At 37.7% G+C, this 27,512-nt stretch overlaps 1 protein-coding gene across 1 annotated transcript; it reads left to right on the top strand.

Annotated features, from left to right (window-relative positions):
* Window positions 1-1,043: 1,043 nt before the first annotated feature.
* On the top strand, window positions 1,044-27,435 carry EMB3142 (nuclear pore complex protein (DUF3414)). The gene is made up of 45 exons (XM_087333866.1): window positions 1,044-1,289; window positions 11,006-11,101; window positions 12,603-12,677; window positions 12,752-12,856; window positions 13,177-13,287; window positions 13,437-13,596; window positions 14,290-14,375; window positions 14,551-14,673; window positions 14,779-15,006; window positions 15,368-15,457; window positions 15,546-15,710; window positions 15,894-16,010; window positions 16,256-16,462; window positions 16,897-16,998; window positions 17,075-17,221; window positions 17,304-17,434; window positions 17,545-17,664; window positions 17,747-17,891; window positions 18,090-18,287; window positions 18,364-18,482; window positions 18,622-18,772; window positions 18,858-18,970; window positions 20,309-20,390; window positions 20,485-20,571; window positions 20,653-20,730; window positions 20,842-21,045; window positions 21,135-21,227; window positions 21,338-21,451; window positions 21,535-21,705; window positions 21,775-21,830; window positions 22,036-22,108; window positions 22,187-22,377; window positions 23,003-23,132; window positions 23,218-23,295; window positions 23,374-23,538; window positions 23,629-23,802; window positions 24,202-24,345; window positions 24,468-24,611; window positions 25,162-25,320; window positions 25,402-25,512; window positions 25,625-25,768; window positions 26,018-26,118; window positions 26,203-26,322; window positions 26,399-26,519; window positions 26,883-27,435. The coding sequence occupies exons 1-45, from the start codon at window positions 1,149-1,151 to the stop codon at window positions 26,958-26,960; spliced, it is 5,748 nt and encodes a 1,915-aa protein (XP_087189992.1). The 5' UTR covers window positions 1,044-1,148; the 3' UTR covers window positions 26,961-27,435.
* Window positions 27,436-27,512: the final 77 nt, after the last annotated feature.

The raw sequence follows: 27,512 nt of genomic DNA, 5'->3' as shown, positions 1-27,512 counted from the left end.
CTCTTCGAATTTAGGGACATTCTTTTTTCAACCTTGGATTCTACAAGCCTAGGTCCTTTTTGTCCCTAGGCTCTTTAGACTTAGGACACTTTGTCTATAGGTACTTTGGACCTTGAGACATTTACTTGCGGCCCTAGCTAGGATCAAACACTGGTAAGCTAGTGTTGTAACCATATGGACATGGGTTTGGAAGGAAGAGAATGCATTGGGGTAAGAAGAGTGAAGAGGTGTTAGTTGCTCACACAAATACACAATATGCACTTACGACACTAAATAAACTCATTCCTAAATGCAAGTGGGTGTGCAAACACCCAAGGTAATTCATTCAACCACGCACAAACACATGTGCGTGTATTCACACAAAACAAACACACATACACATGTACACATGTACACATATTTACACTGATCAACATGTGATTATACAACTATGTAAGCAAAAGTATAACTAAACTTTACATACATATATAAACAATCACTCATGCACATCTACAAGCAAACAACAAAAGTTTGGCATTCACGTGCACTCATCATTCCTTTAAAGGGGGATTCTACGAGTGATATCATATATATTGCCTACTTCGAGTAAGATTATATTGCCTACATTAGGATCACGATTAACAATCGACAATGGTTTGATTTGAACCACTGAACCACGAAACCATGACTTAATGGTTTAAATGGTTGGGTTCGAGCCTTTATCAATTACACTTTTGCAATCATGAAGGCGTCTCTGGGATTCACGAAGGACCGATCAGATCTGAGCAGGAAGGATGGGAAGGAAAGATTGGACCGATCAGATCTGAGCAGGAAGGATGGGAAGGAAAGATTGGACCGGCTCTTGCACACACAAGACGCTCTGCATATTTACATATATATCTTCTTTTTTAAGGCCTCCATAAACCAAACCAAAACCTTTATGTATTTTATTTATTAATATAACCAACCAAAGTTTTTCATTTTTCATCAACGTTTTGATTCCTAAAGTTTTTATTTCATTTTTAGTGTTTTTTTCTTCTTTTTGGTTTCTGTCTGAGTTTTTTGTTTGTGGAGGGAAAAACCCTCACGAAGAAGAGACACAGACAGACAGACAGACAGACAGACAGGCAGGCAGGAAGACGACGACAGCCGTTTTAACTTAAGGAGCCATGGTTTCTCGCAGACGGCTGCTGCAGTCTTTAGAAGGAGCTCTCCTCGCTGGGCCTCGCCTTTCACCTCGAGAACGTGCAGAGATCTCTCATCTTCTCCATGCCTCTCTGCCCGATTTCCAGTCGTTTCTTCAACATACTGTAAGTGCAAATCCAAGAGAGATAGATAGATAGAGAGAGGCAGGGAGTCAGAAATAGAGTGAGACATAGAGATAAAGAAAGAATGGTAAGGGTTAGAAAATTAGTTTTGTGAGATAATGTAGAAGCCATGGTAAAACAATCCGCCAGGGTTACAAACGAACATAATGCTGCAGTGCAAGAATTCACTGTTTATTGAAGAGCGAACTTCATTATTGATTACTCCAATGATAGGCTTTATTAATATTTGTTTTGTTACCTTTTTCCTTTGCAAGGGAAGTTTCCATTTTACCTTCTGAATGCAATATTATGTGATGAACTAGACTCCTTTCAGAAAGTTGCAGAAATATATCCTTGTTTCTAGCAAGAAATCAAACAATTCACATATAATGTTTAAACAAGAAACGTTGCATGGCATAATCAGTGGTTAAGTAGGGATAGGAGGCATGAAAACATACCATATAGCAAGCAATTATGCTACAACCAACCTTCACCAGGAATCAGAAGTACAAGTAGTCAATGATGATGAAGGCCGGTCCAATAATGAAGAAAAATAAATGTAATGCTACATGTAGTTAATGATGATTGTACATATGATTAATGACAATGATGATAGTATGAGGTGTGAGTTATAAAAATAGAAATGAAAATGAACTGTACATTAATGTCTTCAAAAGATCATAATCGTGTACGAGACAAAAGAAATATACGTCCAGGTAAGATCTTTTTCAGTGTCGGATGGTAGGAAAAAACAGAAACTCTACTTGTGGTGTTTAGACACAGAAAGGAATGGATAAGTAATCAAACAGTGACAGTTGTGTAAATGGAGTGAGACGATGTTACTGCGACTATTCATACAAAGAGGAGGGAACATATCCCATACGCATCTCTATAGAATGATGATGCTCCAGATCTTTTGATGCAATTTCCATTTATATTGGGAAGAGCTGTGGATGCAAGGACGTCAAGAATAATCAAGCTGATGACTTGATTGCCCACGTTTCCTTGAGTTTGTTGTGGAGATGCCACCAGGTGTGGTGTTGACCATGAGTCTTTTTGGCTGATCTGCTCAAAGAAATCAGTAATCTGGCGTTGGCAAGTACCTCCATGGGGTAGTTTTGATTCTTCTGTTGATAGTCTTTCTAAATCTATAAATCTTCTCGAGATAAGATTCACAAGTATCTCTGATCACAATAATCCATGACTTAGTCTTAGGTTCAGAAGCCACTCCAAAAAGACTGAAAGGCCATAAAATCTCATTGTAGGCTGTGCACTTTCTAATATTTGCTCCTTTGGGCACACCAAATTTGATCAAACATCTAAGCATTGTGGATGAAAGATTCTAGTCTAGCAAGGTCTCCACTCCAATGTGATGTGGTGCTTACATATGCAACTCTAATGATCACATGGGGTACCAATGCTTTAACTCAATTCATCCTGAAGATCATGGTACAAGTATCCTTTCCATTGCTCTTCAACCTTCATAGAAACGCCACAAATCTACTGTGGTGAACTAGGCGAGGACCCAAACCTTAACTCCATATAGTGTAGCAGGGCTAACCGATTCTAGCCCACCCAAAGCTGCATATCGTCTGGTTAATTTTGCCACAAAAAGATTCATCATAGAAAAATTGGGCCAGTGCAAACTGTGCCACCCCAATGTATCCTGCCAATGAGTGAAAACTGATGTAATTGCGTGACCCCAGGTGCATGTAGTGTTAAACATGGTTAACCTTATTTTTTGCAAGGTTAACTGATAGCCTATTGTCACAAACATTGTTTAACATCCCTCTGGAGAACCTACTGGTGCTACAATATCATTCTCATACGATAACAAGAATATCCAAGTGCCCGAAGTTGATCTCAATCTTCCTCTGACCTCCCTACATAGTTAGAGACCTCTTCGGTATAATGTCTAAATAGACTTAGAGAAAATGGTTCACATCGTTGCTTCATTCCAATTATTGAGGAAACTTGTGATAAACTAGCTTTTGTCATAAACAATTGACTCATTTCTTTCTCGACATGTGCTAGGAAAAACCTCTTTTCTTTTGAGGCTGTGAAAGATGATGCCAGACTATTGGTGAGAAATGATCACAATTGCCATTCACTATGTAATTGGCCCTTAACTCTTCATCATTATACTAACTGTTTTAGGGCATAGTGGAATAACTATGGGCATCTCCCTATGCTAATCTCCATTGCCAAGAGACATGTTGCGTCCATTGTATACTCCTTATTTTGCGAACTTCATGTAGTCCCAGTTCTTCTCCATCTATCTTGTTCAACTATTAGTTTTTTACAGAAGGAAATCTGATACTGTGCAGTTTGTACATTAAAGTCACCAAGAAGAATGATAGCTCCATCTTTGGGAAATTCCTTGTTGGGACATCATATCATCAATAAGTGCTATTTTGGTTCTCTTATGACATTATTTACAATTTTCTTTTTGAGTTATCTAGATCCATCATTCCTCATGCGATGACTCAATCAAGAACTACAAAAGTGGGAACTTGACTAGGACCCTTGAAAGGGGTTACAATAAATTGCTAATGTGCTGCAAATGAAGGCTATAGGTATTTGGACCACAGCCCCATCATCTCTTTAGCAACTTATGTTTAACTATATTTATTTTGGTTTGTTCTCAAAGACGAGATAATGTTTAAGATGTGATCTCTTGTTTGGTCTTTTAGGCCATTTTGGCCTCTTAAAAGAAGTTACTACATTTCTCTCTCTTTCATTCTCGGAGATTTTATAATCAAGAAAAACTACTTTGCATGGACAAAGAGAGCTGATTGTCCATAGAGTGGAGCAGCCAATGCCATAGAGCCCTGGATTGGCATGGGTTGGTTTAATTAGGTTTGGGTTCCAATCTGCAGAGGAGTGTTCATATAATCTTAAACTAAACCTTATAAAGTTAGTTTAGGTCAGGGCCTACATACATATAGTTGATTGAAAGTTAAAAATAACAGATAAGTGAATGGGCAAGATATTTTTTGAAGAGGTGAAACTTGGAAATATGAGCAATTCTTGCTTTATTTAAACGAACCTCTTTTGATGAACTCGAAATTCAGTGTCAAAGCTAACTTAGAATAATTTTAGAGTGCTGCAGTTTGTAGCTTTTGTAACTAAATTGCTCTCTTCTCTGTTATGCCCAATGGAGAATATTTTGGAAGCTCTACATGGGAGTTTTAGTTGCTGAAATAGGCATAAACAACTGATTGTGTTTGGGCTCTATTAACATACAACTTGGTATCAACTTCCTTCTTCAGGAGCAATGCAGATTCTTTGCCTATTCCACCAAGCAACATAATGAAAGGATGTGGTTGGTGGTAGAGAAGGCTCTCCTAAATCCCTCTTGTCTTCATATCTCTTTGACCTCGTCCTGAGTTTCACTTCAACAATGCTCAAAGTTTGGTGAGCATGTGGCCAGGCATGATAGTTTGATAGTTGCCTAGGGGGTCCCATGATCTATGGATAGTATGTGTGATCCATGTGTTGGGAAGGCCCTAGTCAATATGAGTGCAAGGATAAGGGCAATTGTGCTTCTTGCATATGAGATGTACACTTAGTAGCTCTCTGTGGCTAGAAGATTGTGTGTTGAAGGCATAGAATGACCATCTTCTACCTTGTATGATGTGAGGAATGTGGAGGTAGTAGGGTGAGACTCTAGTGGTTATGGTAAGGGGGTTGGTGGGCTACAAATGTGAAAAAAGGAAAAGTATTGTCTCAAAGTGTGACATCTGAACTCCCGAACCTATCTCAATCTTAGTGAGTGTGAGCTATTTTGTAAGCAATGGTATGGATGACAAACAACGGGATGGGTTCTAAAATGTATTGATGTGTTGGTTTCCCGGTTGAACGAAGAATATGGTTTTGTAGTTAGTTACAATGAAGCTTGAGCCATCACATTTTTCCCATGTGAACAATTGGTTTTCAAAAAGGCCATTCACAATGGAATCTATTGATGTATCATGATGAAGTGTGTTGCATCTCATCTTCCAAACCATTTTTCTTTGTTGCATTCAATTGGTATACGAAATTTTTCTTTTATATGTCTTTTGGATCTTTTTGCTTGCTGTTCAATTCTAGAAAGTTGATGTGAGGGACTTTTTTCAAGTGGCTCATTACTGTCCATAATGTATAGTTTATACTTATTTTGGCTCTGCCCTCCTCAAGAAGGGCCCAGAGGGTGAATATGTGATCCAAAGTTGTGAACCCCTTCTGAAATCCTGCATGTCCAACTGAACAACAGCCATTCTATTCTGCCCATATACTCAATTCTGATTCTAGAATCGAGCCATATAGTTTAGCCAAGTAATGGCCAATCATGATTGTCCTATAGCTGCTTGGCATCATGAGGTTTCCATCAAGAGAAAGAAAGAAGGATATATTAACATCTTTTAAGAGGCCAAGATGGCCTATAAGACCAAACAAGAGATTACATCTTAAGCGTTGTCTCATCTTTGAGAACAACAAATAAAATAAAATAAATATTACTCCGTAAATATAAAAGTAAATAAGATAAAAAGAGATGAGGGAAACTGGTTCTCGGCACATGTGAGATTCTCAAGTTAGATGTATTGTAACTTTTGTCTTCGAAAGATCTCGAGCATAGGTCAATCCAAAATGGAAAGGTCCCCGAAGCGAGGGAAGCACCTGCGATGGCGGGAGATAATGGCTTTTATTTGTCGATGACAAGGGTGTTTAGGTTGTGTTCCATGAGGCCGGGGCCTACGTGCACGACAAATTGCTATTGTCTGATCAATTGTAACCCCTTTGTTATGTCTTGGTCGAGAGCCCATTTGTGTATCCCTTGATTGACTTGTAGCATTAGTAGGAGTGATGGGGCTAAAAAAAGTTGTGATTATTCTTTGTGGATGAGCTTGTGTGGCTGTATTCTTCAACAACTTTTCCCGATGTCTCTTGAGCTCTAGCAAGAAAAGTCCTAGGCATCGTTAGTCCTCATTCTATTACCTTGCGTAGTGGGTCAATGCCGTTTAAAGAGGCAATGGTATCTCCCACTGATTTCATAAAAGACACTATAGTGACAAACATAGTGTCCGGATTCCACTCCTTGATGACACAATTGGCAAATTCTTTTTTCTAGAGGTAGTTGTGTATATCTGCCTACCTCAATCTGTAACTGATGTGATGAAGTTTGCAACTACCCTATCACACTGCGCAACACATGGGATAGATGTATGTCCATATAAGGTGGCCTAATGATGAATCCATCCTCCGATGTGTGTCTTATAGTGGGCCATGTTTAGATGGGAACAATCCAAGCTATATAGGAACGGGGTAGTGCATCTATACTCATGCCATGTGACTCTAACCATTGCTGCATTTCAGCATACCAACAATGAATGTCTCCATTTTCAGCCAGTTGTCTTGATGACATAAGTGCCAACCTTCGGTACCTTCGTTTAGGGAGCTCCCAAAGATGTTGGATAAATGTCACTGATCAGAACAATGCCTCGGTGATTATAGGTGCTGCTCCCATCTTTGCCCGGATTATTTCATGGGGCACTGTTGCTTTGCTCCTTATCATGCGGGCAATCATTGACACTAAAGGTCTGTCTAAATCTTTCTAATGATTTGCCTTGTTAAGACTCGGTCCCCATGTTTCTACTCCATAGAGAAGAGTTGGTGTGACAATTGTATCAAATAACCATAGCTTAGTTCGTGGCTCTTGGAACTGCAAATGTGCACATTGTGCACATTGTCTCTCAAGAGCACCAAGGGCTGCATATCCATGAGAAAGTCGGGTACAATCAGCCTCTTGTAAGGAGAACCTAGGCCTTGTAAATGTTACTCCTAGGTATGTGTAGGAGCGTGTGTATTCCACCTTTTCCTCTCCCAATAAGAATTCCGGTTCTGATCTTGTTACCCATGCTTGAGTGGTGTTAAACACCATCACTTTAGTTTTATCCATGTTGATTGACAAACCTTTGTCTGTACAAAATAGTTTTAAGGCATTTAGATTTCTTTGTAGCCCCTCCAGAGAGTCATAAAACAGCACAATATCATCAACATATAGTAATATTTGTATAACTATACTTGCTAGGCGTGCTCCCAAACCCCCAAATCTCTCTATGTAATGTGATACGTCATCAATATAGAGACCGAAGAGAGTGGGTGATAGTGGGCATCCTTGCTTCACTCTGATTGTGCTAGCCACCGCCTCTGACAAACCCTTGGAAGACCACACTTTTCTTGACACGGATTCATAGAGTGCATAGATTGCCCATTGCATATCTGTAGGAACACCAAGGGCTTCTAGCCGCTGCATAAGCTGAGCATGTGGATAATGTCAAAGGCTTTTCGGAAATCCACAAAGCAGCAATAAATCCTCTTATTATGGGCTCTGCCCTCCTCAAAAAGGGCCCAAAGGGTGAATATGTGATCCAAAGTTGTGAACCCCTTCCAAAAGCCTACCTGTCCAACTGAATGGCAGCCATTCTGATCTGCCGATATACTCAATTCTGATTCTTGAATCGAGCCATATAGTTTAGCTAGGTAATGGCCAATCATTATTGTCTTATAGTTGCTTGGCATCATGGGGTCTCCACTCTTGAGGATTGGCACAATGGTATGCTGAGTCCATCTAGTAGGGAAACCTTCACACATGGCTCTATTAAAGATGTGTGCTAGCAATGGGAGCAAGGTAGATGTGTGCTAGCAATGGGAGCAAGGTGTCACGGGCATAGATAAAGTGCTCACTCACCAATCCACCAAAGCATCATGATCCTGGGCCTTACCAAATTGTAGCCGAGCAATGGCATTTCTTACATTTTGTGTAGTAAAAAAGTTTGATTCATGTGGGCGTGACCCATGAGGGTGGGGAAGAGGAGGTTGCCCCGAGATATCATATAGGACCTTTGCATATTCAGGCCACACTTGAGGTGAGGTCAGATGTGTGGTAGGTTGCCTCTCATTTTCCATTTTCCATTCTCTTTTACTTTCTTGTCCAAGAAACAAGCAATATAAATGATCTTCAAATTTAGCCAAATACAATCTCATCTTCTTCCTTACGAGGCGATGGAAGGTTGCTCTCAGAGTTTGAACACGATCTACAAAAGCATCTTAATGCCCTAGATGACTTTTGCACACAACGAGGACTGGTAGTGAATCTAGCGAAAACTAAAGTCCTTATCTTTTATACATCATCACGAGTTAGGAGTAAATGTCACCTACTCCTCTCTCATAAACCAGTTGAGGTAGTTGGATCATAAGGAACACTTCTTGCATTTCTCTAAGTTAGGTTTTATTACACGACCAAGATATCTAGATACATTCTTATGAAATGCACTAAGGGCGGCCATTGGACAACTTTGGATATCATCTCACCAACTTGAGATTGAGAATGGTTGGGCTAATAGAGTTCCTAGAGAGGAAAGGCTATGTAGATTATGTCACATAGAGATAGAGGATGAGTATCACTTTACATGCAAGTGTCCAACCTATGCCGAGATAAGGGTGGAATACCAAGACATATTAGGACCCTCTCCCACCCTCTCCAAACTATTAGATACCCTGGATATAAAGAGACTAGGTAGGTATATCTTAGAGCTAAAACAACATAGGGAGAATAAGCTACAAAGTGTTAACCATAACCCTTTTAATATTCATCAACATGTAAGTAGCGTAATTTTTCAGGAACTAGGGGAGACGGTGAATGTGGATACACTTACGCCACTTGGTTTCTCTCTTGAGGAAGCAGAAATGCAAAGAACGACCAAATGCCCTCGTATGTTGAGCTTCAAACCAACTTGACGTGGAGTAGAAACGATTAAGAAGATAAGGGAACGTGAGCTACGCCGACTAGAAGCTATGGTTGGGGTAGCTTCTACATTGGGACCACGGGGGGCCACATCCACATCGAAACCCTTTGACCCCCTGCTTCTTTTCGAGAGACTTGGATGGAGATGAAACTAGGCCTAGTATAAAGCCATTTCATTGTAGAACATGATTGTTATTTTACTAGAACTATTTAGCTTAAGCTCTATTTTTATTTTATTTTTACTTTCGATGAATGGGTAAATATCCCATTTTGTTGTAAACCAATTGTCTCATGGGCCAAATTTGGCCTTAGAAGACGTTAATATATCTTTCTTTTTCGCTTGTTTGTGTGTATAAATGCCCCGAGTTAATTCACGCTACAAGCATCTCCTTGTATCGCGACATTCCTCATCGTACCAACTATTTTGTGTTACTCTACCAAGTTTGGGGAGATTGGCCGTTGTGTGAGGAAAGGCATTTGTGGCTGCTTTATGCAATGATTTTGACAATCCTTGGGTAAGTTCATCAAGGGGTGCGAAAGGATCCAAATCTAGCATGCCATTGTATACTCCACAATTATAAACATCAATTGTCTTGTGAGTAAATAGATATTTAGCCAGCTCACTCTTCTTAGCATATACATCCCTTGTGCGTCTATCCTTTACCTCAAGGTGTAGATATGCATGATTTGCTGCCAAGCCAATTGGTCTACCTGATATAGTAAACTCTTTTATTTCAGGTATAAGAGATGGAGATCCCATTAGATAATCGACTGTGCGTGCACCTCCTTTTGGGTTCCAACATGTCAAAGCATCTGATCCAGGCCATTGTGATAATCCATTATATATCACAAATCCATGTGCATTTCCCAATGCCAGAAAGTGTTTGCCATATTCAGTTATAGCAGTAATATCTTGAGCTTGTCATTTTAGACCAACCTCTTCTGCCATAACCTCTCCATAAACAGCCTCGTTTGTGTCAAACATAATTGTTTGTTCATCCTTGGTTCGTGCATAAAACCTCCTAGTAGTATTATGTCCCCCATAGTAGCAAATCTTATGATATCATCGTATAATGGTAGATATGGTGATTCACCTTGAGGTGCAAACCTTGAGTAGGCAGGTGGAAAGTAGCAAATTGTAATATATAGCTCCATGAGATCCCCTCTTTTGATTCCTATCCACATGTAGCGTGCATCTACATCCTTATGGACAACATCCACTCTGTCATGGAGCTCCTTTTTGTATAGCACAGCCACTCCTCCCGAACCTCTAGTGCTTCCTGGTGTTTGAGGTTGGGGACGACATATTGTCTCCCATCTATATCCTTGTACCTCATGGAGTTTGCTAGCCATGCACCGGTGGGTCTCTGTATACATAGCAATATCTGTGTTTTTGAAGGTATCTTCAAAATATCCGACATCTGTCCGTAGAGAGCCGTTGCAATTTCATATAGTCATGCATAGGGTATCATAGGCCATATATTGTCATGTGGTTCTCTTCTCTGTAATAATGACCTTACCATCTCTATATACTGCCCGTATTTCTTCCATTCTTGCATCAAGCACTCGTGGCATGTTTTCTTTGCGGTGTGCCACTTGGGCTGGAGCGAGATCGTCATCTAAGTATATTTTCTCACCCTTGAGTGCCTTTCTTTTAGAGAGGAAATCTTTTTTCTTGTCAATATCCATGAAATGGATAATAAGGGCTTTAGCTCTAGACTCATCTCTTCCCACCCTCCACGCTGAAGCAAATGGAATATCTGATGCCCCAATCTTTGTTTCGAGATTTTTGGCATCTTCTTGTGGGCTTCCTTTTTCGGCCCAACCAACCACTCGTACGTGCAGTGCACGAGCTTTCCTCTTGGCTTCTTCTAATGTAGAGAGAGATAGAGAGAAGAAAGAAAGGAAGAGAGAGAGAATTCTATTATTGCAGCCTCCAAATGCCGCTGATCGAGCACAAGTTCTAGCTAAAGAAGTTCGATTGCCCAATGGTCCATCAACACCATTAGATGACCAAGATGTGCAAATTGTAAGGTTCTGTTTCTGAAATAGTTAAAATCACAAAGTTTAGCTGGTTGAGTTGTCTCATTTGATGCTATATTTTGGAATGAAATAAACACTGAAGCAAAATCATTATAAAAATGTATTTTTTAATAAGGCTGTATCTAATAAAAATGTATTTTTAATTGGTTGAATAGCTTCATGTGATTCTGTCTGTTGTAAATAAAATAAACAATATACCACGATCATTTTAGTGAATGGTGCTCACTCTACTAGGATTTTGTTTACGTTTTCAGGATTGGTCATATATGTATATTTATGTTAAATTAGCTTGCTTATATAACTAGTACCAACATCTGGTTTTGTTGTAATTGGTTGTACAATTCGTTTTTAGCTGAGCCAGTCATTATCCATTCAATGTCATTAGTAAATTTTCAGAGAAGCTAGCAAACTTTTAAATTCTTTTAGGCACTTCTAAAATTTGTGTTCAGCTTTTCTTAGAAGACACAAACTGCTTCTATCAGTGTTCTAACTTCTTTGTGTTCCTTGAAGTGATCAAGTAGGCTAGTCCCAACCATTCGTCTTGTCCATAATTAAGATACTTAAAGATTGTTGTTGTTGTTGATGATGATTTTTACTGTCTCATAAGTTCCTAAAGAGAAAATTGCAGCAAAACCTACTAACCTGAATTCGTGATGACAATTGCATTTTTCTCTCAACTTGTGAACAATCAAGGCAATGTCATTATTTACGATTCTTCATGATGTTTATTCTGTCTTGCAAGCTGCCAAGGATAAGAATGCTACAAAACCTACTAATGCTGATTTCATGATGACAAAACAATCAAGGAAATGTGGGAGAAAGTGCATGTCATTATTATTGATTTGAAGATCCTGGTGGGTATAAAGAAAGATAAAAAGCAGTTGCTTTTGTGGATAAACAATTGTGTAGTTTTTATCTGAATTTGTAACTAAAGAAACAGCTTAAGCCTTAAAAAATTAGCAGCCAAATTTGTGGACCAGAAACATGTGAAAAATGCTTTTGTCAACTATAGTGGAACTCTTAAAAATCAGCCATTTCAGAGCTTCTCGTATTTGTCAAAAGAATTTTGAAGTTACTGATTTTGATGGTCCTATTTCTTGTTTTATGTTGGGTTTAGAACCAAGAAGGCATCCAATGGTCAAGGATGAAGAACATTTTGAGTAAATCAATACTATAAGGGCATGATGACTAAAACACTGTGACATATTTTTTAACAATGATGCAACCAAACAATGTTATTTGCAGGCACTTAAGTTGAGAGCTCTTAAAAATAAGCCATTCCAGAGCTTCTTGTATTTGTCAAAAGAAATTTGAAGTTACTGGTTTTGATGGGTCTATTTCTTGTGTTATGGTCGGTATAGAACCAGGAAGGCATCCAATGGTCAAGGAGGAACAATATTTTGAGTAAATAAATGCTATATGGGCATGATGACTAAAAAACTGTGACATATTTTAACAATGATGCAACCAAACAATGTTACATGCAGGCACTTAAGTTGAGTGATGATCTTCACTTGAACGAGATTGAATGTGTCAGTCTTCTTGTTGCTGCTCATCAAGAGGTATTTCTGTTTTTAATGCTGATGCAGAGCTCATGGTTGGATCCTTGCTGATTATGCTTGTGTGTTGTTGGCAGTGGAGTCTACTAGGCCGCGAGCCATTAGAAATTTTGAGGCTTTCTTTGGGTCTGTGGTTCACAGAGAGGAGGGCTTTAATAACAGCATTACAACTGCTGCTGCGGGTCTGTGTAAATATTTATTGGAAAATTTGGAAATACTCTTGATATTTCTTTAATTTCCCATATATCCCTAACTTCTTGCTATTTTCCAAAAGAGCAAAGTATACGTGTTGTTTGAACTATTGTACGGTTAATTCATCTCCCTTTTCTCTCTTTTTGGGTTTGACAAAGGCATATAGGGAAATAATGAAAACTCACGGTCATTTGGGGAAATAAAGTAAACTTCAGGGGATTTCAGAGTTTTCCTCAATAGTAATTCTCTTTTTATCTTTAAATATTTCAGCTTGCTTTGTTGACTTCTTTAAGTGTTTGTGGAAAGACAGGCTATTGTTTTGGATGAGGAGCTTGATCCAGACCTGATTGCTGACATCCACAGATATGTTCAGGGGTTGCTAAAGTCCGGGCTAAGGCAAAGACTGCTTACACTCATCAAGGTACTAAATTAACAAGGCCTTATATATAAATATCCCAGCAATGGCTGTATTAAGTGTAACTATATATATTGTGGCATGCCACTTAGGTAGAAGAATGGTTTTAGTCCAGAGGGTGTTGTTAATGCTCTCAAGTTATTATTATAATCCAGGATTTGAGTAGGGAGGAACCTGCTGGCTGTGGGGGTCCTGGAGTGGAACAGTTCGTTATTGACTCAAGAGGGGCACTTGTCCAGAGAAGTAGTATAGCGCTGAGGGAACGCTTGAGTTTAAGCCAATGCATAGTCTTCTCGTGCTTGATTCTGCGCACAGGTAATGTGTACACTATATGATCCATTTTTTGCATTGAAGAGGTTTGTTTCTAATGTTTGGTCTTTTGAGTTTAGACTGCAGAAGTTTCTTGTAAGTTTTAAGGACCACCTATTTATTCATGTCAAATCTTGAAATATTTAAATTTGCAATTATTTATGGTTATGTAATCCTTCAAATTATTGCGTGGTTGCGAGTGTTTGAAATCATGGAGACAATGAAACTGGGCTATGGATGAAACACAAGACAACCCTCAATTTGCCTCTTTAGGAGATGATAAAGCTAGATTAATCCTGAGCATAGAATTTGAACACCCTGTTGCTGCTCCTAAGACTGATGCTCTTTGGTATTTCTTTCGTCATAACCGATAAAAGAAAGAGAGTATGATAAGTTAGATCTCAAATTGAAAACACAGATAGCTGCAAAACTGTATGTTAGGCAAACTTGCTGGTATAGTTGGTGTTTATAGGCAGTGTCTTATGTAGCTCTTGTCAACTTTCATGCCCCACTTTAGGGGTGGCTTTTGATATTTAAATTTATATGGTCACGGCGTCTCCAAAATAAATTGTAATGTCGTTTTATATATTTTGGTAGATGTACTCCTCGTTTCAAAGTTCCATTATTTTATTGCCATTTTCTCATTCAGCATATAGTGAGTATATGATGAAATTTGGCTGTACTATTATATTGTTCCAGGACCCCAAGAAATGAAAGAATATTATTCTTTGCTGAAAGATAACTCACATGGTTTGCTTGCGGTGACTGAAACTGTGAAGCTGCAGGTGAGATTAGAGCATGCATTATATGGTAAATTATAATGCTTATGATGTACACTAGTATGTTCACATTATAAGTGCCTATACTTGTGGTCTTTCAACATGAAGTTATAATTCCTGCTGGATGTCGATTATTATATACTACCTTTTGATTTGCCTGACCTACTGTGGTTGTTTGCAGATTGCCTACACCATTCTTTTTGCAATTCTTGTATCATTAATTTCTGATGCCCTTAGTGGTACTGCAGAGATGCCTTCTATTCTTGCAGTTGATGCTACTTTCCATAAGGAATTCCAACAGCAGGTTGTAATGGTCAACAATCAATAGATTTTATTCATAGTTATTATGCAGCATGGATGACACTACAGATTTGCTGGAAATCATGGCTCAGACATTGTGTTGTTTCAGATCATGGAGAGTGGAGGTGATGAATCTGTGGAGGGTTTCTGTAACTGTATTCGATTAGCATGGGGCGTTTTTTTAATGCTTCTTTCGAGCTCAGGCATGACCGTCTCACCACTTTTGAACTCTTCGTATTCTGGAAACAGTGCCATCTCTTCAGTGCTTGATCAAACTTGTGATTCAAACTCTTTCAAGTTTTTAGTAACAAACATCCTCAAGTCCCCTGCTTTTCAGGTATGCAGCCAACACCAACTGTATCAAAAATGATTTTGGTAGTTGTGAATTTGATGTGCATGGCTACATCACAGTGGGAAACTTGAAACTGTTCTTTGAATCCATAAAGAACAACATTGGATATTCTATATGTACAGGCAGCTTCGGTTGACGTACCATATCTTGACTTATGAGAAGATAAAAGTGTGATGCTAAACTTATGGTGTGCATGTGTTGAGATTAAATATGTATTAAAGCTCTTTTTAAAGTAAAAAAGTGACATAGTTTTCTTGAGAGGCTCCATTTTAATCTCATAATTTATGCACTTGTAGGCTGTAGCAAGAGAGTTTTCTTCTCATACTTACCGACTTTAATTCTACAGAATGATGATGAGGATATGGTTTTTATGTACCGTGCGTATCTTCACAAGTTGATTACTAGCCTTCTTTCTCAGCCAGTAGGCAGGGATAAGGTGTCAATCTGTTTTATGCTAAATTTTTTCAGAATTTAAGAGAGGTTGCAAACTATATGTAATATAAAATGGAAATACTTTTGCATAGGTGAAAAGGCTGCGGGATGCTGCAATGGCTATTTTAGACTCTTCTTATTATGACCTACCTTACGGTTCAGGGAATGAAGATGAACAGGCACAGCAACAGAGAGTAGCTCAGCAACAAGCTGAACCATATTTGTCATTGCTGGAATTGATTACTGAGGTCTATCAGGTTGAATATGTTTTACCTCTTATCTGTTTCTATATACTTTTCTTAATGACAACAACAAAATTAGAGTTACTCCCCTGCTATTTTCTCTTTTAATTCAGGTGTATTTAAACATGCAATTTTTTCGTCAATATTTATTGAGACAATTTTATATTATATATAATTATATTTTGAATTGTTTTGTAGTATGAACCAGGTCTTACCTTGGAGAATGATGGGCTTTGGAATTTTGCTCGTTTTGCTAGCGAGAACCATACAAGCCATGTGACCCTGGTTGCATTTTTGAAAATGCTCTCAGCACTGGTATGTAATTCTATCTCCAGTGCATGTTTTTGCAAATTTAAATCTCTTATACTTTTTTAGTGTGAAGTAATGAAAAGATCAGTAGCTGTTAATGATCTATTAAAATAGAATGACAAGATGAAAATGACTGAATTTTGAACAGGGTGAATTTAAATTGCTGCATATCTTTTTTGTTTTCAATTTTAAAAAAATTCACAATGATATTGTTTGGGAAGTTCATATTTTCAAATTATATGCTGATCCAGGCCTCAAGTGAAGAAGGAGCTAAAAAAGTCTATTTACTTCTACAAAGCAAAACTTCTTGGTCAGTTGGATGGCACACACTTTTCACTTCCCTTAATGTATATGAGCAACATTTTAAACAAAGCCTACAAACTACTGGAGCATTGTTGCCTCCTTTCCCAGAAGGGGATGCCAAAGCATTGGAAGCTTATTTGCAAGTTTTGAAAAAGGTAGGTTACCCACTGCCACAATATATTTGTATCATTAAGTAAAGCTATTCAGGATTGCTGTAGGCCAATCAATACTGAAAATGCATAATGGGAAGTGGTTGTGGTTGATCCTTTAGAGGTTGGTCAGAGAATACATTGGCTCCCAATCCTAGACTGCCTTCAATCGACACCCAATACATTAAAGTTTCAAGAATTATGGAACAATAGAAGATTTAAACGTTTTCACTCTATAGAAACTGAGGCAATTCTCAATCTCAAAGTAATATTTAGGTGAGATAATTTGCGACATGGTACGATCATTTGTATGCTTGAGTTGTGAATGTAGTCAGCCATTGTGCAGTGAAGGGAAATTCACATTCTGGAATTGTTTTGTGGCATTTCTATAAGTCAACAATTCTGTAACATTCATTTGGGATTTCTTGATTTTATTGCAGGTGATGGAAAATGGAAATAAGCTTGAGAGATCTGAGTGGTTCTCTGATATTGAACCTTTATTTAAGCTTCTTTCATATGAAAATGTTCCACCATATCTGAAGGTATGCATGGTTGTGAAAAATAACAATACTTTCATGTGCAATTTGGAGAAGTTAACTTGAAATGTTTGGACCTTAGGGAGCTCTCAGGAATGCTATAGCTACTTTTGTTGGTGTAAGTCCAGTTATGAAAGACAAAATCTGGGCTTTATTGGAGCAATATGACCTTCCAATGGTGGTTGGACCTGTGGCAACTGGAATTACCTCACAGCCACATCAAGCCCAGGTTTGTCACTATCCATGACACTCAGTTCTTAGTCTAGCTCCTGGTGACTGATACTAACAGAATTTGAAGAGGAAACTGGCAGGTTTATGATATGAGTTTCGAGCTAGATGAAGTGGAAGCTAGACGTGAAGAGTATCCTTCAACACTTTCGTATGTCAGACTGCTAAATGTGTTAATTTCGGCAGAAACTGAGGCTGCTGATAAAGGTTTAAGGTAAAGCTTCTGATATAATTACTACTTTCACTGTATGGAAAGAGGAACCTTTTGATGTAGTTCTGCTTATCTAATTTGCTGATTATTCCTTTTTGATGGGAAACTGCCAGGTTTCTTGGGATATTCAGGTTTATACGGGACCACATATTTGCAACGTATTCACAGAGAGCATTTTGTGATATCAAAGAGAAATGGCAGTTGGTTGTTGCCTGCCTAAAGCATATTCAAATGTAGGTATTGAAAAGTTCATTCTTTTTATTATCTCTAATTATGTGTCAAAGAATCTTCGCTAAGTACAATGTATGTTTCAAGGATGCTGAGCTTATGTCAACCAACAGATGAGGACATACGAAGCCAAGTTGATCACATTCCAGAGCTTCAGTCTATGAGAATAAACGAATCACGTTCTAGAATAAGTTCTCAAGCTACGGAAATGCCAACCATAGAAGTGATGAAGGTTCTACTTTGTGATGCTTTATTTAAAAATTTTGTCTGTGTTAGTACATGTGGAGGTCCTAAGATCCCTTGACTGTATGTTCTTTTGTGGATAATTGGTTAGCTATATGCATTGTTAACTAGCATGGATACATATTACCGGCAGGAGTTGTTCACAATCATATGCAATTCATCTTTATTATCTGCCTTTTTTTAACAGGATTTTATGAGTGGGAAGACAATTTTCAGAAATGTGATGAGCATTCTTATGTTGGGAGTGAATATAGTGATGGAGGAACGTGTGAGTCGTTCCCATGGTCCGGATCTTGAAGAGGCTATCTTGCTTTGTTTAGAACTGCTGCTCATGGCACTGAACAAAGATGCAGCTTATGTGGATACTTGGAGGCCCATGTATCAGGCAAGTTGCCAAATAATGATGTGTTTGAACAAAATATTTGTTTGTGAATTAAAGGTCTAATACTTCTCTGATGCAGTCTGTGGATGCAGTTCTTGCTCATGACAACCGACAGGTAGTTGTTATACTAGAGTACATACGGTATGATTCATCACAAGCTATACAACAATGCTCGATAAGAATTATGAGCATTCTCAGGTAAGCCAAGGATAGGTACATGTTAGATGATATTGCATGTTGATTTGTGATTCTGCAAGCATGGGCTAACTGAACATGAACTTTTGTTAGGACTATTGTTTTACGTTTATAATGTGATAACCTTATCTCGAATTTTCAGTGCAAGGCTTCCACAATTGGTGTCTATTATCTTGGAAGCTGGTATTGCTGATGGTCTGACAGAGGATTATGCAGCTTGCCTTGAAGCTCGTAGTCAAGAAATTCAAGCACCTGAAAGTTTGAAGGAAGATATTGGAGTTCTTATTTTACAGGTAAAGGGGTGCCTATGATAAACTATATGCTATTTCATGTTCAGGCATGTGGTTAAATGTACTTATTTGGTTTTTTCTTGTGCAGCTTTTGATCAATAACCTGAGTCGACCTTCACCCAATATCACTCATTTGCTTTTGAAGTTCAATGTTGATCTTCCAGTGGAGAGAACAGTTCTTCAGCCAAAAAGGCATTACAGGTAAAAATGTCAGCTGCAATTCTTTTATCTTGTCTTTATGGGCAGAATATCATTGCATGCATCGTGATGCTCATTTATCTCGTTAGATGGACCAATAGTTTTAATAATTTTGCTACTGATTTACATATTTGGGTGAAAGGAAACTATTGACATTCACTATTGCGAGACTTTATTTCTGTACCTTGATTCATCAGGTTTTAGATTAGTGTTGCAATCCATGACTGGAGGGGGTTAACTGGCATAAACGCTCACGAAAAACTATTCTTGGCATATGGCATTTCTGGGAAGACTAACTGGAAGACTGTTATTGCATTGATTAACCTCATGAAGGAAATGGTTCCAAGAATTCAATTTGGTGGATTCCTAGCTAAAGCATTTGAAACATGTTGACGTTTTGAATGCAACTTGGTCAACCTAACCTCATTAAATGCTTGAGATATGTAATTCACCCACAATGCCTCTAGTTCACTTTCTAAGTCTTGTTGACTTATGAAATTATGTAATCTCTTCTGAATCAGAGTTATAGTTGATCTTGTGTAAATATCTTGTGGAATGATAAGCTATATTATTTCTTGGGGTAGGTAAAGGCAATTGACGTGCTTTCTCTAGGCAGAATCCTCAAGTATGTGATAGATTAGCTTCAAATTGAAATAGTCCAAGTTTGGGATCTTCTCTGTTCAGTTATGTATTTGAATTTTTCTTGATATCTTTGTTAGCCTTTATTTTTATTTTTCTTACTTATGACATTCTAAAAGAAAAAAAATTACATTAACTCCTCCAAGAGTCCATAATTGCATATGAGACCTGACAAAGATTACAATTGTTATGCTAACTTGTCAATGTGAAACACTCAACGGATAGTAGTCTATACTTCTCTTGGTTTCTTTGGTCTAGAGATGCTCACAGAAACAGTTTATCTACCCTCATCACCAGCACTTATTATCTCCTCTAACTGAGTGATGGATGTTGAGAAAGGTATTGTGCGTTCTAAATTGGATGAAATTTTATGGATCACTCTTGAATTCAAGGACACAATTTCTCATATTCTGTTGATGCTATTGCCTTCTCGCTTGAACCTTTAAGAGGTCTGGAGCATAACGTTTAGTGTATTTTTGCCCCATCACATATCGCTTGAGAATCTATTTCAAAGGACTGTTGGAGTAGGGCACATTGGCCCAAAATTTACAAATCTTTGAAAATGAGATTGTGCCTGTTTCAGTACCTGCAAGAGTTTTATTAATTGATATACAATCATTTCTTTTAAATGTTTTGATATATAAAGTATACACAACATTATAATTTTGAATAGGAATTATACTATAATGTTATTATTTGCAGTTGTTTGCGTGTGCTATTGAATATGTTGGAATCACTTCATCGGCCTGATGTAAATGCTGGTTTACATGAATTTGGACTACAGGTTAAGCCACTCTTATCAAAAGAATTCATGTATAAACATTGAAAGAGATTTTACTTCCTTCAATTGATATGTTATTTTGTTTTTGCACTAACAGCTGTTATATGAACTTGCCGTGGACCCTCTCACAAGCGCAGCAATGATTGAACTTCTGCAGTCTGACAAATACTCATTCTTTTCAAGGGTATGCATTTTACAATCAGCAGGCCTATGATTATCTGAAACTCTCGCAAACATTTTAGTTAGTAGAATATGTGAATTACAGCACCTTGATGGATTTGCTTGTGAACCTCTCCCTACACGGAAGACTAATCAAGTTTTGCGCACGAGCAATCTTCATCAGGTAATTCAATTCTATTACTATTAGTTCAGGGTAAGTTGATTTATGTAATGATCTATCAGTTGTTGTAAGATTTTGTTAAATAATTTCTGTTCGGTCATATTTTTGTTTCAGAGAGCTTGGCTCTTGAAGCTTCTTGCTGTAGAATTGCATGTGAGTGACATGGATATCATCACTCAGCGCGAAAACTGTCATCATTTATTATCACAGCTGTTTACAGAAGAGACAATCAATTTTGAGGATTCTAGCAATGCTTTGATTGTCTTTAATATGCCACAAGCAATGAAGACTGCTTCATCTGGATTGCATAGAATGAAGGTATGTTGTAGGTTTAGATGCTTGCATGATGCCTCTGTTTAATGCTTCTAAATATGTATTTATCTGTGTATATGTATTTAATTGTTCAGGCTTTAGAGCTTTTAGACGTTGTACAATTTCAACCACCTGAATTAGATTCAGAGCTTCCATGGGAATTACAGAGTATTAAGGATGATTTGATGGTAATACCATGGGTGTATGTTCCATTTAGAATTTGTTGTACGCTTTGCACTCCTGCAGAGATCCTTACCCGTACATACTGCGCTTTGCGGATATCATGTTGCCCTTGCAGGTTAATGAAATTCTTACAAAACCGGCCATGGTAGAGGAAGGTGGCGTTTATTGCTACTCAGAGCGTGGGGATCACTTAATAGAGTTAGTAGCTTTCAGAGATAGGCTTTGGCAGGTATTTAACTTGAACTTTGTAATTCGTCACCATATCTGACTGCTTTGTTCTGGTTCCTCTGACGTTGACAATATTTTGTATAGGAATACAAAAGAATTGAAATGCAACAAAGTTTTGCCATCAGTGAACAAAGTCAGGGAATGTTAAGGGATGCTGTCCAACACTTACTTAGATGGGGCTGGAAGTTCAATAAGAATGTGGAAGAACGAGCAGCCCAGCTGCACATGTTGATGGGGTGGTCACAACTTATTGAGGTATTCTCCTTTTAAAACCTTTTTTTTAAAGATATTTATATTTGTTAAAATGTCATCAATGAAGTGCAGGTTGGAATTTCTAGACGATTTGAGCTGCTTGATTTCCGGTTGCATGTTCTGCTAGAGTAAGTATACAAAATATTTTTTTACTTGTGTTGATTTTTATATTATTTTGGTAGATTTGCATGCCTCTTGATTTCTGGTTGCGTATTCTGCTACAGTAATCATACAAAATGTTTTTGACGTGTGTTGATTTTCATATTGTTTTGGTATACCAGCACACCGTTATATAACTTTAAAACTTTTTTATGTGCATTTGATGTATTATAGGATTCTGGACGCATCACTGACAGCAAGCATCTCGCAAGATTGCTCTCTTAAGATGGCAGTTTTGTTGAGTCAGGTGAGATGTTTTGGGTGTATGGATTTGCCGTTGATAGTTACTCCCGAAATATATTGACACGTTAGAATGCCATAACAGGTGGTAATGACATGCATGGCCAAATTGCAAGAGTTGAGCTTTACTTGTCCCTCCGGAGATACTACAGATGACATTACATATATTGATTTGCTTTTTTCATCCCGCTTATCAAATAGTGCTTGTCAGACAATCTTGTCAAAGTTGGTGACATCTATTTTACGTGCAGAGAGTTCTGAAATACTGCGTCGGAGGTCTGATTCTTCACCTGATCATTTTAATTGATTTTATGGGGAGAGTTTAAATGGTATTTTTTTAAATGTTTCATACCATATCATTCAGATATTATTTGTGGTAGCAGACTAATGGCACCACATAAGATGTGCTGTTTTAATATATCCATAGTTGTCCCAAGTCAATTTCTCAAGTTGATTAGGGAGCGAAACATTGCATTTTATTGATTGATATTTGGTGCCTTTAACTCTGCAGCAACCATGCAATAAACATTGCCAGAACCCAGGGTAGTCATCTTTTGACAGTTTATTCTAGTGCTGTCTAGATCTTCTTAATCACTAAGCATGCACTTATTGTCCCCTTTATTTAATCTATGTATGGTTTTCCTAAAGAAGTGTAGTTCATACTTCTCTCAACCTTCAAATCCTTGTTTCTAAATCATAACCAACCGACATTTTGTGATGTTTGGTGAACTTCAATTAGGTTACTCTGCTATTCAATGATATAGATACACAAAGTTGATCAACTAGGGTACTTTTCTATTCACATACGTGAAATTATCCTCAGCTTCTAGCAAGATTTACAAAGGAAATGCGCTGGCACACCAGAAAAATTGAATTGTTTATTGATGTATTTTATCTGCAGACAGTATACAACATTGATATCTTACCTTCAATATTGCCAAGGAACTGTTGATCCTGATTTACCTTTGCCTGTCATGAGATCGCTTCTTGTTGAAGGCCATGATGGAGAAGATGAAAGAGATCTTGAAAAGGTAATTGGCATTTATATTTTTGTTCTGAATTGCTTTCTAAGGAAAACCTGTAGATTTATTGCCTGATGCAATGAGCAATAAGCAGCTGGACAAAGAACAATCAGACTTGCTCCAGAATAATCTTTCAGTAATCAGAAGTCAATTCGTCCCCCTTATAAATTTGGTATGGACGCTTTTCAATATTTGAAAAGTTCTCTGCTACAGTGACAGAATTCCTGAAAAAAATGATATGTTAATTCAGTTAATGAAAGATATCACACAAGGGAGTGAGATGGGTAAAGCTATGGCCTTCTATACACTGGATGCTTTAGTGGCAATGGATGCTGATCAAGCTGTTCTTACTCAGTTACAAACTAGGGGGTTACTTCAAGGATGTCTACAAGATATTAGTACAAATTCATATCAGGTTAGGTCTATTCACTATCAGCAATCCTCAGAGGAAAGTTTATTAGACTTTTTATCAGCTTATCTGGCAAAAACGTTTTACATTTTGAAGGCTGTTCTGCTTCCCTCGCCAGCATCTGTGCGCCGCCTCTATACACTCGAGGCTGAGCTATCTCTTCTGCTTCGTGTTGGCCACCAGAGCAAAAAACAAGGAGCTCGGACTTTGTTTTCTATGGGTGTATTGCAGCATCTTACTTCTTGCAAAGCAATTGATGTACAGTTGTCGGTATGTTTTAATACAATATATGTCAATTTACATTTAAAGAATAAATACCAACTGTTATTAAAGTAGATTACTTATAGCTCCTTCAGTTTCGTCAAACTAAATTGTTCTTGTTGTCATCACAAAAAGCTGGATGCAAGGAACAACTATCATAAAAATGATCCTAGAAATACTAATTGATAGATTACAACTTACAATGGAAAAAATGAAACTGATATCAGGAAATTATTTTCATTTTAATTAAATTTAGAGTATTATGTATGTTCCATGAGGAATATGCTTAGCTGTATATCTCTGTATTTCTGTTTATATTCAAAATAGGTCTTAAGCCATCAGAATTTTATCTTCAACCCATAACTTAAAATGTGTAGAGTAATTTAGTCTGGAGCATATTAATTACAGGAAGATGTACGCTGGGAGCAATTGCGGAAGGCAGGAACAGGTTTCCCATCCCAGTATGAGAGACACCAACAAATTATTTTACCTGTACTAAGAGTAGTGTTGTGCTTGAGTACTCTCATTGAAAGCGAGAAAACATTTTCAAAGGTTTGTGTGCTTTTCCATCTTAATCTTAATTTTTCGTAATGCTTAAGATATGAATATGGTAACAAATTAGTTGAGAAATAATTTAACTTTCATTTTATTACTGTTATTGTTCACTAAGCCAGGAAGATAATGAAGTGGCGTCGGATATTTTGGAATTCATCAAGGGGCATTCTAGCCTCTTTGCACGAGTGCTGCGAGATGATAAAACTGGAACCCAACCGGAAAGCTTAGAAGAGTTGAATCTTGTCACAGCTATATTAAGCAAGGTACTGGAAAGAAAAGAGTAACATCTTCCATATTCTAAATAGATATTGCCCAATCTTTATATGACACATTCTCCTATTAAAATTGTTGGGTGAAATTATAATGCATAGCCATTGAATTTTGTCCAATGGAGCTTTCTACTTTGAGTGAATATCTTCAGACTTATTAGGACTCAAAGAAGGCAATAGGCTATGCTAGGTGGTTATCATGATCCCTGTAATGAACAATAATTCCAAGACTCCCCAGCTGTGTAGGTGTGGAATCTTAAAACGGTAGGACGTATGAGAAGATTAGTGGAGCCTAAGCCCTTGAGGTGGTCTAGAGAGGTTATCAGGAAACAATCAAGCATGAAAACCTTTCTGAGGATGTTCTTTTGGTGAGGCATATCTGTAATATGTGGGATCACTGCAGGATCTGCGTCATAAAACATGTGTTTGAAACAATCAAAATAATGAATTGAATGTTTTTTTACTTTCCTCTCTTCGAATCACGCGGCCAATTTCCTGATTATCTCAGGTCAAACGGTGCTGATATTTAAGATTTGTTTTCCAGGTCTGGCACCTTGCTAAAGCAGATGAATTGGAATTTCATCGAGCTCTTTACAATCTTGCATCAGCTTACTTTCCTCTGGATGGAGAGTCTAAAAATAGATACGTGCAGTGTGTCAGTGATGCAAAACGCTTACCTGGCTTGACATCAGCAACACAGGAGGTATAGTGATTGTGGCATATTGTCCTGTTCTTTTCTTTTCTTGGTCATAATTTGTTGTTTTAACATTTTGATCCTTTCCAGTCTGTTAGGAAACTGGAACTACTCTTAGCACATGTACGCTGCAACTTGATATCTTTTCTCTTTAGGATGGTCTCGAAACAAGGACTACGTCTTAAATGCTCAAGCCCAAGCGTGAGCAATTGCAAATGATTTGTTTTCAGTTAAAATGTATGGCTTCCACCTTTTTGGGGGCATGATCAAAGATGTGGCTAATATATCATTGCATTTACCTTGTATACTACAGATTACTTCTGAGAGTATTTCAAGCAGTCAGTTCACTCTAGGAAGACAGGAGCAACCTACTTTGAATCTTGTAGCTAGCCTTCTGGAGCAGACTGTTTCTGATTTGGAAGCAGCAATTGAGGAAAGATCAGTGCTGTTAGCTAAGTTAAGGGCTTACACTTAATTCATAGCTCTGAACGTTTGATCACTTGCATGAATCATTCTTTCAAAACCTGGTGAAGTGAAGTTGTCAATGTTAGATGAGGGTTGATCATGTTATCCAATTTAGGTTGAAGCTTGGTTCCAGACAATATATTTTTTCACTACCATCTTTCTTCTAATTATCCACAGAACAAATAGCCCCATCACAATGACTACTCATAAAACCATTCCGATTTTTGTTTCATGCATGCAGGTCCAAGATGTGAATGAGTTATCTAGACATGAGGTTGACGATATTATAAAAGCCTACAGCAGAGTGGATCAAACTGGTGAAATTGAGGGTATCAGGAAAAGGTAGCATTCTGAAATAGATTGATATTTTAGCTTTTGCAAATTTTTGTTTCAGATGATGCGTATTAATGTGGTGATATGTATCAGGAGATATATTGCAATGGTCGAAATGTGTTGTGCAGCTGGCAATAGGGACTCTCTTGTCACTTTGCTTTTCTACATTATTGAGCATTCTCTCAACATTATCTACATACATTATGAAAAAGAGTAAGCTAACTTTGAGACAACACTTTAATTGCTTGTACTTTGAAGTGTTTATGCTGATGGTAGCATTATTTGGCAGATTACAAGTGCCAGACCAATTTCATGGTGTAATTGAATCTTTCTGCGGGAGTATTGAAGAGCTTCGTGCCTTGAATGAGAAGTTGCTACCTTGCCTCCAGCAACTGGAAAGAATAACTGAGGTATCTTTCTTGTTCCTTGCATGGTTGCATAAATCTGAAAAATTAAAATAAAATAAAGAGAACAGAAAGCAAGTAAAGTGTATCTATAGGATCCATCAGATTTAGGGATGGGAGATCTTTTAGGCAATGTTATTCAATGTGTAAAGTTTTATCTAATACTTTTGATCAGCTCTAATATTCTTCATAAACTTCTGAGAGCAGCAGAAGTTTATGAAAAATAGAAGTTTATTCGTATTGTTTGCTATCAAAATGGTCTAGAGTTTACTGTATACTTTGGCTTGGTGCTTGTATTGTGTACATTGAAGAATTATATTTTTTCATCATTCATATTGAATCTTCATAGAATTATTGTTATGTTTACAGGACAAGATGGCTCGAGATAAACAAATGCAGAGGCTGGTCCGAACATTGAAGTCTCGGATAATCCTCGCATTGCAGTAAGTTTGATCCATCAAATGTTGTACATGTCCGTATCTTGTATTTCTTGCTGGATACACGTATTCAAATCGGGATACTTATCAAAGCACCTGTTCTTGAGGCTGAGATTTGCAATTGTATCTAATTCTGCGAACTGCTGAGGAATTTCATATTTTTTGGGCAGAACTTATAAGCCTTTCTGGGAAAGATTCTCTCAAATTTATTTGTTCCATCTTGAGCTCAGGGGTCATTGAATTGTCATAGCATGGATATAAAACCTGAGTTCCTTGCATTTTGATAACCTTCAAGTTTCAAAAATTTGAGTGCATCTTGATGTTGTATCTCTGTCAAGCCGGATTTTCCCATTCTAACCTGAGGAAGATCTCTCAGATTCATTTGCTCACGAGAGGGTATATTGATGTTTGAGGGTTGTAGCTTGGTGTGTAATATGAGTGTAATCATGGATATATATCTTGTAATCTGAATTCTGGTTTGTTTATCAGCTCAAATTGGTGTCTACCCTTTTTAAGATTCGTTAACGTAAAACAACTATAATCTAAGTCCACAATTCAGGGA

This window comes from Azolla caroliniana, unplaced genomic scaffold, assembly GCF_043228905.1.
Source record: "Azolla caroliniana isolate FFs.n. ecotype wild unplaced genomic scaffold, voAzoCaro1.0.p SCAF_18, whole genome shotgun sequence".
NCBI classification, from domain to species: domain Eukaryota; kingdom Viridiplantae; phylum Streptophyta; class Polypodiopsida; order Salviniales; family Salviniaceae; genus Azolla; species Azolla caroliniana.
Note: the sequence above shows the minus strand (reverse complement) of the source record. Positions and strands in the feature narration are given on the sequence as shown.